Source organism: Mastigoproctus giganteus, chromosome 7 (genome assembly GCF_048544385.1).
Source record: "Mastigoproctus giganteus isolate SK-2022 chromosome 7, ASM4854438v1, whole genome shotgun sequence".
Lineage (NCBI taxonomy): Eukaryota > Metazoa > Arthropoda > Arachnida > Uropygi > Thelyphonidae > Mastigoproctus > Mastigoproctus giganteus.
Genome location: NC_143581.1, coordinates 7576438 through 7588878, shown reverse-complemented (window position 1 = coordinate 7588878; position 12441 = coordinate 7576438). Strand labels below are relative to the sequence as shown.

General features: G+C 38.2%; 1 protein-coding gene across 1 annotated transcript in view; it reads left to right on the top strand.

The window, feature by feature from the left end:
• Positions 1 to 12441, top strand: part of LOC150082463 (CD109 antigen-like) — a 424736-nt gene that overhangs the window by 400622 nt on the left and 11673 nt on the right. Inside the window, exon 32 of the mRNA XM_090377518.1 lies at positions 5079 to 5272. Within this exon, the coding sequence (XP_090233644.1) occupies positions 5079 to 5272 (194 nt within the window). The remainder of the gene's footprint in view (positions 1 to 5078; positions 5273 to 12441) is intronic.

The window sequence follows — 12441 nt, the reverse complement described above, 5'->3', positions numbered from 1 at the left end:
ACAAAAAAGTCTTGCTAGTATGCAAGTAAGATATTCTGTTTTACTGACCCACTCTATTTCTCTGCACAATTGCTCATTATACTCATCAGATTCATTAGGCCTATAACACACAACTACTCTCGTTTTTTCCTTTCCCAGTGCTTATGTCACACCAAACACCCTCAACATTGCATTGTTCACCAACATCAGTTGGATGTACTTCCTTAGATTTTTGTGTTTCTTAACTAATAGAATAACCCCTCCTCCTTTCCTATCCTGTCTATCCTTTCTATACACATTATACTCCCCAAATTCGCCGACCGGGCTAGCCGGGTGGGTAAAGTGCCTGCCTGGCAACCCAAAGGTCGCGGGTTTGAATCCCGCCTCGGGCTTGGATCAAAGTACTGCGAAAACCTTGGGAGATGCACTATGGCCACAGAAGCTGATGCGCCAACAACTACAAAAAAAAAAAAAAAAAAAACTCCCCAAATTCCAATTCTGCACTGCTTATATCTGTGTGACACCACGTCTCTGATATCCCAACAATATCTGACTTTGATGTCTTGACTAGCACTTCAAGCTCATCAAATTTATTAACTATACTCCTAGCATTGGTATACATGCAAGTATACATGCACCCGTTTCTACTCTTAGTTACTCTAACACCGTCCATGTATTTATCTGTTCCACTTTTACTCCCAGCAGTACTGTAAATCTCCATTGCCTTGCTTTCCAGGCTGCTGCTCATTCTAATAGAAGCAGTGCAAGAATCACTTTTGCCTCTGCCTGCAGCCACTGTTAACCTTTTAGTCTGTTTATCCCTTCAAGCTTGCAATTTTTCCAACCCACCTAACACTGCCTCGATAGCATCAGGAAATATTCTTGCACTCTTTCCATTTAAGTGTACCCCATCCCTGTAGAAGCAGTCTCTTCTGTCAGCAAGCACAGATCAGGCTGGAAAAAATTCTACTCCTTGATCCTTGCACAATCTCTCCAGGGCCGGATTGATCGAAAAGGCTTATATACTCCCTCCTATTGTGTCTGGGCAGAATTGCAGACACTTTCCCATTCAACTCTAACTTGAGACTTTTTTTCGACATTGACCTGTACTTGTTGAGTAAATCTGCAGATCTCTTACTCTTAATGTCATTAGTTCCAACGTGTGCAACAATATCACCTTTTGTGCCCTTAAAAGATGATATCTGCTCTACAACATCATCAACTTTTGCCCCTGGCAGACATACCCTGGTCTTGTTCCACCTATCCTTCTTGCATAGTATATTCCTTTCTCCCTGACATTAGAGTCGCCAACAATAACTAGTTCTTTGGGACCAGTGCATTCTGCCTTGGAGATTGCCTCTGTGTTGCCTGATGCACAGGAGTCAGCTCTGCCATTGAGTTGGGCAGCTGAGAGCTTGATGGGCCCCTCATAGTAATTTATTTGAGGGCATTTACTCTACACCTCAAGCTCTCATGGACACCCATCAGCATGTTGAGTTGGTGCCTAATTTCTTGACACTCTAGGCATCTAGCACACACACACACACACAGAGACATCCTCCTTGGCAAGAACGTGTCCCGATTTAGAAAGTTCAGCAAACATTTCACATTTCACACATTTTTTGAGACTGATGCATTGGAGAATAACCCCCTTCGTTTCTCCCCCAAGTCACAGCACTCTCGCTAGTCTGTGATCTTTGCTTCACACTCTAGTCTGGGTCATGATGTCCATTTAAATACAGTTTAATTAAGAATGGAATTTAATAAGATTAATAAATATTTTTGATTAATTGATAGTACTATACTAAGCTAACAGATTCCTAATACAGTGCTTCATATTACATTATCTAGTTTTACGTTATACTTTACATTATCATTTCGGGATATATATACGTTGTGCTATTTCTTATCGATTACAATATGGCGGCTAGTTCAACAATATTGTCGCCAACTCCTGGAGTCGTAACTTCCAAAAATCACTAGTTAAATTCAAAATAAGAAGCTAACGAATGCTACTAAACCTATTTAATATCTTTGTAAAACACAATGTAGTATGTTAATTAACGAAGAATATGGTGAAATTATCAAAATACTTATCCCTTTACAGTAGCCAAAAACGCTTTAAATCAATTCTGTTACATTAATTCTAATTATGGATACAAATTTTATAATACAATGTGGTTTTGAAAAAAAACAAAAAAAGCAATAATTGTTTACTGAATTTAGAAAAAACAGAGTTAGAAGAATTATGAGTCATTTGCTATGAGGACTTTTTAGTATTACTATTAGTAGGAGCAAATTATGCAAAAAAGCAAACTTAGCACGCATCGGTCAGAAAAAAAAAAAAATAATAATTCTTCCCTGAATTTATTCACATCACCCACTTCCACAATAACAGATGAAAGTTTGTTCCAACAATCAACTACCAGCTGACTGAAAGCAAATTTCTGCACATGTATCCTGCATGTCCATTCACAGTGTTAAACACCTCAATCAGATTACTCCACAAATGCCTAGTCTCAAGATGCTGCAGTTTGCAGAACTGAAGCTTTCTTGGTAAAAGCACACTTTTATTCCTTCACCAATCCTGTTCCCCTTCCCTATACCCATTACATCAGCATCCTTCCTCAAATGAGGCTTCCAGACTTGTATACAGTATTCAAGATGCAGCGTAACCATGGCCTTATACAAGGGGATAATCAGCTCCTTATCCCTGCTAGAAAAATTGCTGTATATTATTGACAGAACCTCGATGTGCTGTTCTGGCAGCCTGTCTGCACTGCTCAGAAAATTTCCCCAGATCATTTTCATTTTCCACTCCTCTGGGTGTAGGCGCTTCCGTAGCCAGGTGGGAAGGAGCAGCAGTGCGCAGCACACGCTTCTTGATTAGACCGCGGTTCGAGCCCGTCACCACCAAATACGGAGAATGCGGAAAGGTCAAGGAATGACCACCGCATATCCCGGAGCAATATGGCCTTAGTTGCTAATGCTCCTAAAAACCAACCAAACAAACAAACATCCTCTGGGTGTAGTACCACACAATTGTTTTGTTAATCTAGGATTACTGGTACCCATATGCAGTACCTTACATTTGTCAATGTTAAACTTCAACTGCCATTTATCAGCCCATTGACTTAATTTTCCTAGCTCTTCTTGCAGTAACCCACCCTGATTACTGTCATCTTCCACCCTGCCAACTTTTGTATCATCTGCAAACCTAGACATTAAACCTGATATTCCTTCATCAACATCATTAATAAATATTGAAAACATCAATGGACTCAGCGAAGAGCAGTGCCCATTGATAACCATTCTTCTCCCACTCAGTCATCCCTTTATCCATAGCAGCAACTTGTCCTTAATGCCACACTGCTCAAACCTAAAATCCAAGTATATGATATCAAAATTATTTTTTACATCCAGTTCCTTGGTCACTGCAGCTTAGTATCCAACCAGATTGGGCTGAAAAGAAAGAAGGTATTTGTCACCATTGGATGCTAAACACTTACACTGGGGAAAAGCCTTTTATTTTTTTGTCATTTGGGATAAATTATTTACACAAAAGATTATCTTATATGCAACAAGGTGATTCATCTGTTGAGAAGCCTTTTCAGCATGATGAAGCACACACTGATTTGGAAGAGAATGGGGAAATTACAGATTCCAATTCAGAAGAATAGTGCTCGTGGAAGTATCTGTAGAAAAGGCCAGCAGAAACTGAATGTTTATGGGGTGGAGAGTGGAGAGCCTTTGCAAGAGATGAGTCGCTATTTAACCTGACTGCTCTCTCTTAATTAGAACCAAGAAGCTTGAGAGAGGCTTTGGGAGCACCACTCCACATGTGAGAATAATATTCCATAGTAGGGTAGGTTTGAGATTTGTACAGAGTGGGTAGTTGTTAAGAATAAAAGTAATGTTAAGAATAAGAAAACCCAGTTTTTTGATAAGATTTTTGATAAGCAATATTTGTGTATAGAGAGAGAGAGAGATTAGAAGGTAATCCCTGATAGAGATATGTGATCTTGTCTAGAAATCTGAGCATCAGTGAAATGAGCATAGGAGCAGTAGACTCCTTTTGAAAGATTGAAGTTAACTAAGTTTTCCATTGGTGAATTACCTGGATATTGGCATTTAAGGAATTGGTGGTGGATATTTGAAAAGTTGAAACTGTTAAGCTTTCAACTTTTCAAATGTCCAAATAAGGTTTCTCGAACTGGAAGATGAAATGTGGTGTGCTATCACCATCAAAATGATGGATAGGATTATTGTATATTAGTCTTCCGTAGTCAGTGGAAGAAGGCTATTAATATAAAAGAAGAAAAGAGAAGAGAAGAAAAGAATTGAACCTTGGGAAATACCTGCATTAGTGGAGAGGTTAGAAAACAGAATAGTCTACCATCACAGTGAATGATCAGAGAGAAAACTGGTTACCAAATTGCAAAAATCAGTGACAAATCTATAAGATGAGATCTTTAAAAAAAAAAATCATTTTATTTGAATTTTTTGGCCCTTTTGTATATTTTTTGTCTTAATATTTTTAGTTGATATAAGAATGTGATGTTTTTTAATGAATAAAGTTTGTGTTTTAAATAATGTTATTATTTTGAATTACATAATGAATATGTATGTCTCATATAAAAGATAACAAAAAACTATGCATGCTACAGCTTTCTGTTTGTAATTTTCATGATCAGCTTGTTAATTTTAATCAAAAGCAGCTTATTTAAAATTATTTATTCTTCACATGGGAATTAAATCATTTCTAGGAGAACTCAATGGGATAATAGAACAATATCCATCAATAAATATTCAACACCATCATGATTTGTCCATATAATTTCCAATATCATTTGTTTTATGTAAATATGACATTTACTATAAATTGTCTTTTAAATATGAAGTATAAGTGTAGTAATGCATCAGAATATTCAGTTTCATTTAATACTGTAAAATGTTCTTCCCAACCTACAAATTCCTTATGTTATTACAAGTTCATTTTTAAAATTATATGGTGTTTGTGTATATAATTATTTTATATTCAAGACAAAAAATTTAGTTTCAAATATTTTTAGTAATTATTTTATTTTTTTTATTTTCAGATTCCTAATGCTTGGGGAGTTGTAATAGTAAAAGCTCAAGGCTCAGGTGTTGCTCTTGTTCAGCTGTCAGTTCAATACAATGTAGATTGGCCTCATCTTCAAACCCCACCACCAATTGAAGCTTTTTCAATAAATGTTCGGCCTCGTTTCTTTGGACGCAACAGTTCTCACATAACCATTAATTCTTGTCAAAGGTAAATGATTTTTAAAAGGAATAACAAGTTATTCTGCTTTTCACTTGCTAAGAGTCTTTATGTAATTTATATTATCTGTAATAAACTCATTTTCTGGCTGTGTTAATCCACTACACCTGTTGGCTGTATAAGAATTGAGACTTTTAGATCAAGTGGAATTACTTAGTTAAATATATAGAAAGAAAAGAAGTATTAGAGAATTTGGAAAGAGATAACTAACTTAGTGCTTAAGAAAAGGTATACCAAAAAGAGGCTCTTTTTGTTAATTATATACACCTTTTTATGTGTTTAAAATGTCCTATTCTGTAGGACACCAACTACTCGACTATATCGTTGAATCTGGTAGAAATATTGACAATATTCAGTTTGAATTTCTAATTTAAAAAATTTTGCAAAACTGTTATTTTAAATAATTTTTGCACAAATATTAGACTACTTATTTAGAAATTTCTATAAACTAACTTTTTTTTGAAAGTTTTTTTTAATATTATACTGTACAGGATTATTACAAAGTAGCCTTATGCTTCAAGCATAAGGCTATGCTATTATATTGTGTCAGTTATAAATGGTACTTTAAGAAATCTACAATTTTCGAATTGTCCAATAGGAGTTTCATAAATGAAAAAGTGATGAATATTGAAATTAAATTGCTATTCAATAGAAGAAAACTATTGTGATTATTGATTAAATTATGTCAAGGAATTTTATCAAACCAACTATGTGCAAATTTATTGATGCAATATTCATTGCTGTACGTGGTGATGTTACCTATTCTAAAAAGAGAGAGAGATATCCTGAAATACATGTTTAAGCTGGACATTCTTGAAGTTAAAATTATTAATAAAAGAAGTTAAGGCCTTAAGTACAGAATTCTTAATGCTGAAAAGAAAGACTAATATAGTAGTAGTAGTAGTAGTGGCATGTGATGCAAGAAAGCAAGTGTATGAGCTTATGCAGCATCAGCCAAAAAAAAAAAAAATCACACCATTCCCTCCAAATGCCTGTCCAGTTCCTCCTTAAATTTATTCAACTTATCAACTTCCACAATGACAGATGGGAGTTTGTTCCAGCAATTAACCACCCGCTGGCTAAAGGCAAATTTCCACACATCTATTCTACATCTGTCTTTTCTTAATTCAAATTTATGCTCCCTTAGGTTCATAATCTGAACAAGTGGAAGGATCCATCAGATTTCAGCATGCTCAACCCATTCAAGGCCTTATACACCTCAATCAGATCACCGCATAGGTGCCTAGTCTACAGCCACTGCAATTTGCAGAACTTAAGCCTCTCTTGGTAAGAGAATCCCTTCATTCCCCTCACCAGTCTTGTTGCCCTTCTCTGTACACGCTCAAGTAAATCTACATCCTTCCTAAAATGAGGCCTCCATACCTGTACACAGTACTCAAGGCGTGGCCTGACCATTGCCTTATACAGAGGGACAATCACCTCCTTTTCCCTGTTAGCAAAATTCCTATATATCATTGACAAAACCCCATAACCTGCCCTGGCAGCCTGTCTGCATTGCTCAGAAAACTTCATATCTGACTGCACAATTACTCCCAGGTCTTTTTCATTTTCTACCACCTTAAGTGTAGTACCACACAGTTGGTACGTTTCTCTGGGGTTACTTCTACCCATATGCAGTACTTTGCATTTGTCAAGGTTAAACTTCAGTTGCCACTTCTTAGCCCATCTGCCCAAATTATCTAGATCCTGTTGCAGTAGCACACTGCCATTACTGTCATTAACAACTTTGCCAACCTTTGTATCATCTGCAAACTTTGACACTAAGCCTGATATACCTTCATCAATATCATTGATAAATATACAAAACAACAGTGGACCCAACACCGAACCCTGTGGGACTCAACTAATAACATTAGTCCACAAAGAGCAGCACTCATTGATTACCACTCTCTGTCTTCTCCCACTCAACCATCCTTTTATTCATTGTAGCAACTTACCCTTAATACCATTCTGCTCCAATTTGTACAATAGTCTTTCATGCACAACATTGTCAAAAGCTTTCCTGAAATCCAAATATATGATATCAAAATTATTTTTTGCAACCCATTCCTTTGTAACCACATCTTAATATCCTATAAAATTTGTCAGACAAGACTTTCCCTTGAATCAAGAATAATGTCATCCCAAGAGCTTACAATATTCCTGAAATTATGTTGAATGTGTCTGTTGCGGCGGAACCTTTTATTACCACGCTTGTATCTATGCTTGGTAGTGTTGAGAAAATGACTAAGATGAAATAATTTGGAAATACAATGGTTAGTGTTTAAACAACCATTACTTAAAAAGATTTTATTAAAAAAATTGTTATTAAGACCATATGGATATTAAGACTTATGTGTACACATATAAATTTTCATAATAATCACGAAGGATATTATCATTAATGATAGCAATGATTTTAATTTTGACGTTGTTAAAACCATGGTGGTGGAAGTGTAAAAGTTCGAGATCTGTATCATTATTTCTGCCTATTATTTCTGCTTTTGCTCTTGGATCTATGTCCATTAATTCTAATATTGAGAGAGTTGGAGTTTGGCCAACATATTTAATATTGCATATGTTATAAGTAAGCAAATGTATGACATTACTGGTTTTACAGAAAGGGGTAGAATCAGAATTAAAATTGGCTTCAGAGTTATCAATCATAGGACAAGTAAGACATTGTTTGTCTAAACATTTACAAAAAAGTAAATTTTGGTTCAAGATATGCATGTTATAAGTGGATTCAAAATCAAAGTGGTTAGAGCTAAAGGTATGATTCTCATGAATAATATTTGATACTACCTTCTCAGGAGAGGGATGTAGTGTTTCACGTTTTCTAGATAAACTAGAGGTAACACAGTGCTGACTCACCATATTATTCAATAGGACTGTGTTCATGTAAAATAAGATAAATTAAATAGGGCAAGTTGTGTTAGAGACAAAACCATCTGAAGGTATAACCACAATAGAAGTAAAAAGAAAAAGTAAAGGTGGAAGTATATTTAAGAATAGCAACACGTAATGCTGCAGAAAGCTAAAACTTCAATTATGTAGAATGCATGAATAGGAAATGTAAAGAAAAAACATGAATTGCACATGAGTGCACAAAGCTGCAAAAACAGGATACAAAAGTATATAGATGAAATCAGAAAGAATTATTAGAAAATACAAAAAAGAGGGAGCAATATTAAACACATGGTGCCAAGCCTAATAGAAGAATAAAAGTAAGAAAAAGAAAAGAATGAGAAATAAAGAGAAAAAGAATATCAGGAACCTAAAAAAAAAAAAAAAAAAAAAAAAAATTATAAAACTATATAAAATTAAAGGCTGAATCAATGAGCTAATTAAACGTCGAGAAACTGAAAGAGAAAGCAGAAATATATGATTAATTATTAAAGAAAAATAGTGAGCATCAAACTGAGGGTGGGAAGGTCATCAAAATAAGGGAAATAAGGTCATCAAACCCTTTGACGACCTTATTATTATTATTGTTGTTGCACTTATATTATTTCTCCCTGATTGGGGGATTCCACTCCATGACGGGTACTGCTACCAAGTACACAGGGTGGTTGTAATGTCTGGTGTTACTGTCGGTCGAGGAAATCTCTGACTATCCTACAGGTGTTCAGGATTGCAACTTTCTGGTGTTCCTTTGTAGGTGTTCTCTGGGAGACCTATTGCCGCTAGGCTGCTATGTAGTCTTTGGTACCATATCAGTGGTTGACACAATGATTGGGATGGTTGATACTTGTTGCATATGCCACATCTCAGGTTCGTGTACTTCCTAATTTTTTCCTCATTCGTTTTCTTGACATTGCTAGTGTTGGGCACCGCTGTGTCAATCAGGTAGGTAGCCTTTTCCATCTTGTCCACAAGGATTATGTCCGGTCTGTTGTGAGGGATGGTCTTATCCGTTATTATTGCGCGATCCCAGTACAGCTTGTGGGTTCGGGTCTCTAGTACTGCCTGGGGTTTGTACTTGTAGTATGGTACGCTTTCTTTGGTCAGCTGGTATTTCCTCGCTAGCTTCTGATGTATTATCCTGGCTACCTGGTCGTGTCTCTGAGTGTACTCAATCTGGGTGATTACCTTGCACACTGCGGTGATGTGTTGGATCGTTTCTGAGGCCAGGTGGCATCGTCGACATATGTCATCTGACATTCAGGGCTCTTTTGCGATGTATTTTCTATAGTTTCTGGTGTTGGTTACCAGGTCTTGGATGGCCAGCATGAATCCTTCAGTCTCAGGGAAAAGCATCCCACTTGTGAGCCATGCATTGGAAGCAGTGGTGTCGATGTGATCTTGATGGAGGTCATTGTAGTGTCTGCCATGGAGTGTCTTCTTTGCCCATCTTTCTAACTTTGTTTCATGTGCCGTCTGGGTGAGTGGGGGTTCCTCGCTTAGGTTGAGTGGGTATACCACTTATCTATCTTCCTTATGGCCTGGTGGAGTGGTGCTGTGTTGTTCTCGAAGTAATCCTTCAGGTTAACTGTAGCTGTTTTCTGTTGCTCTATCAGGTCTATCATGCCCCTTCCTACCTCTTTCCGAGCTATTGTTAGTCTCTCCACTGCTGATTTTGGGTGGTGTTGGCCGCTCTTGGTCATCATTGTCCTTGTCTTTCGCATGATATCTTCTAGCTCGGTGTTAGTCCAATCTATGACACTGAAGGTATATGTTAGTACTGGAGCTGCATAGATATTTATGGCTTTAACTGTGTTCCCTCCATTCAATTTTGCTTTCAGCAGGCTTCTGAGTCTCTGATGATATTTTTCGGTCAGGCACTTCTTGATTTCCTTGTGCTCTAACTGCTGAGCCTGCATCATCCCTAAGTATTTGTAGGTCTCTCCTTCTGTCATAGCTTCGATCTCTTTACCAGTCAGCAGCTGGTAGTTTCGGCCAACTAATTTTCCCTGGTGCAGTGTGTGGGTCTTGCATTTGTCTAGACCAAATTCCATCCTGATGTCCTTGCTGAATTCTTTGGTGATCCGGAGTAGTTTCTGGAGTTGCTTCTCGGTTGCCGCATAGAGCTTGATGTCATCCATGTACATCAGGTGGGTGAGGGTGTACAGGTTCTTTCTTCCTTCTTTGAGATTATATCCATACTTGCTGCCGTTAAGCATGGTGGATAGTGGGTTGAGTGCTAGACAGAACCACAGTGGTCTCAGGGCATCTCCCTGAAAGATTCCTCTTCTAATAGTGATTGGCCTGGGTGTGATGTTCTCGACCTTAATGGTGGTACTCCATTTCGCCATTGTTGCTCCTAGGAAGTTTGTCACTATCGGATTGACCTTGTAGATCTTCAGGGTCTCTATTAGCCAGCTATGAGGTACAGAGTCGAAGGCCTTTGCGGTAATCGATGTAGGCCATGTATAAGTTGCGGTGCTTCTTGTAGGCTTGCTCCATAACTGCGGCATCTATGGTTAATTGCTCCTTGCATCCTTTGCTCCTCCTCTTGCATCCTTTCTGCTCTTCGGCCATTATGTTCTGACTTTTTAAGTGGTCTGATATTTTCTTGGTTATGCAGCTGGTCAGGATCTTGTACATCGTTGGGAGGCAGGTGATTGGCCTGTATTTCACCGGGTTTCTTGTATCTTTGTCTTTAGGCTTCAGATATGTGACTCCTTCTGTGAGAAACTTCGGGATTGTCTCCGGGTGCCTTATCATTCGAGTGAACTGCTCTGCTAGGTGCTTGTGTGTGCAGGTGAGCTTCTTGTACCAGTAGTTGTGGATGTTATCAATTCCTAGGGTTCGCCAGTTGTGGGTTTTCCCGATCGACTGTTTTACTTCTTCTTCTCGAATTTCCCACTCTCTCATCTCTTGTATATCTTTGGTTTTCTTCCGCTCTACTTCTATCCAGGGTGCTCTGCTGTTATGTCTTATTTCACTGCTCCAGATATTTCCCCAGAACTCCTCAATCGTCTTCTGCTCGGGTGGTCCATTTCCTGCTTTCTCATCTTCAGCCAGTTTCCTGTAGAAGATTCTTTGTTCCTCATCGAAGATTCGGTTGTTTATTTTCCTCTGGGAGCTCTCAATGTATCTGCGTAGTCTCTTGCTGAGTGTGAGGAGGTTCTGCTTCAGTTTGTCCAAGTATTCTCCTATTCTCTGATTTTTGGTCTTCACCTTTCCAATCAGTTTCTTATTTCTTTTACCCTGTTGGTACTGGGTGAACTGACCTATCTTGACTCTTAATTCTTCTATCTTCTGCTGAAGTCTTCTTTCCCAAGCTGGCGGTTCCTTCAGTTTTCGGTTCTTCTGCTGCTGATCTCTCTCGTTTATTTTCCATTAATCTTAGTAGCTGCTATGGCAGCACAGTATACAGCTGTGTGGATAGCCTCCAGCATTGCACCATTGTTGTCAAGGTAATGTGTCATTATTTGCTGATTGAGGTGGTCTGTTACTCTCCACAGAATTTTATTTGGCCTCTGCTTAGGTATCATGTGGGTTCCTGTGGGGTCCATTCCTTCGAATTCTGTTAGGGCCTTCTTCCACTCGTCTTCTATTCTGGATATCATGACTTCGTCTCTTTCCACTTCAGCTACTCTGGGTTGTATTTCTTCTTGCTGTTCCTCCTCTTGTTCCATGGTATGATGTTCCTCCACTGGTTCCATATTGACCATATTCTTTGTGCTTTGTAGTTGATCGGTGACATCCTGCTTGATTTTTTCCAAGATGGCAGGAGCTATTAGGTTCTTCGTGACGATGGTCCTTCATTGGTCTGCTAATCGCTGTTTAGTAGCAGTAGTGGCATGTGATGCAAGAAAGCAAGTGTATAAGCTTATGCAGCATCAGCCAAAAAAAAAAAAAAAAAAAAAAATCACACCATTCCCTCCAAATGCCTGTCCAGTTCCTCCTTAAATTTATTTAACCTATCAACTTCCACAACGACAGATGGAAATTTGTTCCAGCAATTAACCACCCTCTGGCTAAAGGCAAATTTCCGCACATCTATTCTACATCTGTCTTTTCTTAATTTGAATTTATGCCCCCTGAGGTTCGTAATCTGAACAAGTGGAAGGATCCCATCAGAATTCAGCGTGCTCAACCCATTCAAGGCCTTATACACCTCAATCAGATCACCACGCAGGTGCCTAGTCTCCAGCCACTGCAATTTGCAGAACTTAAGCCTCTCTTGGTACGAGGATCCCTTCATTCCCCTC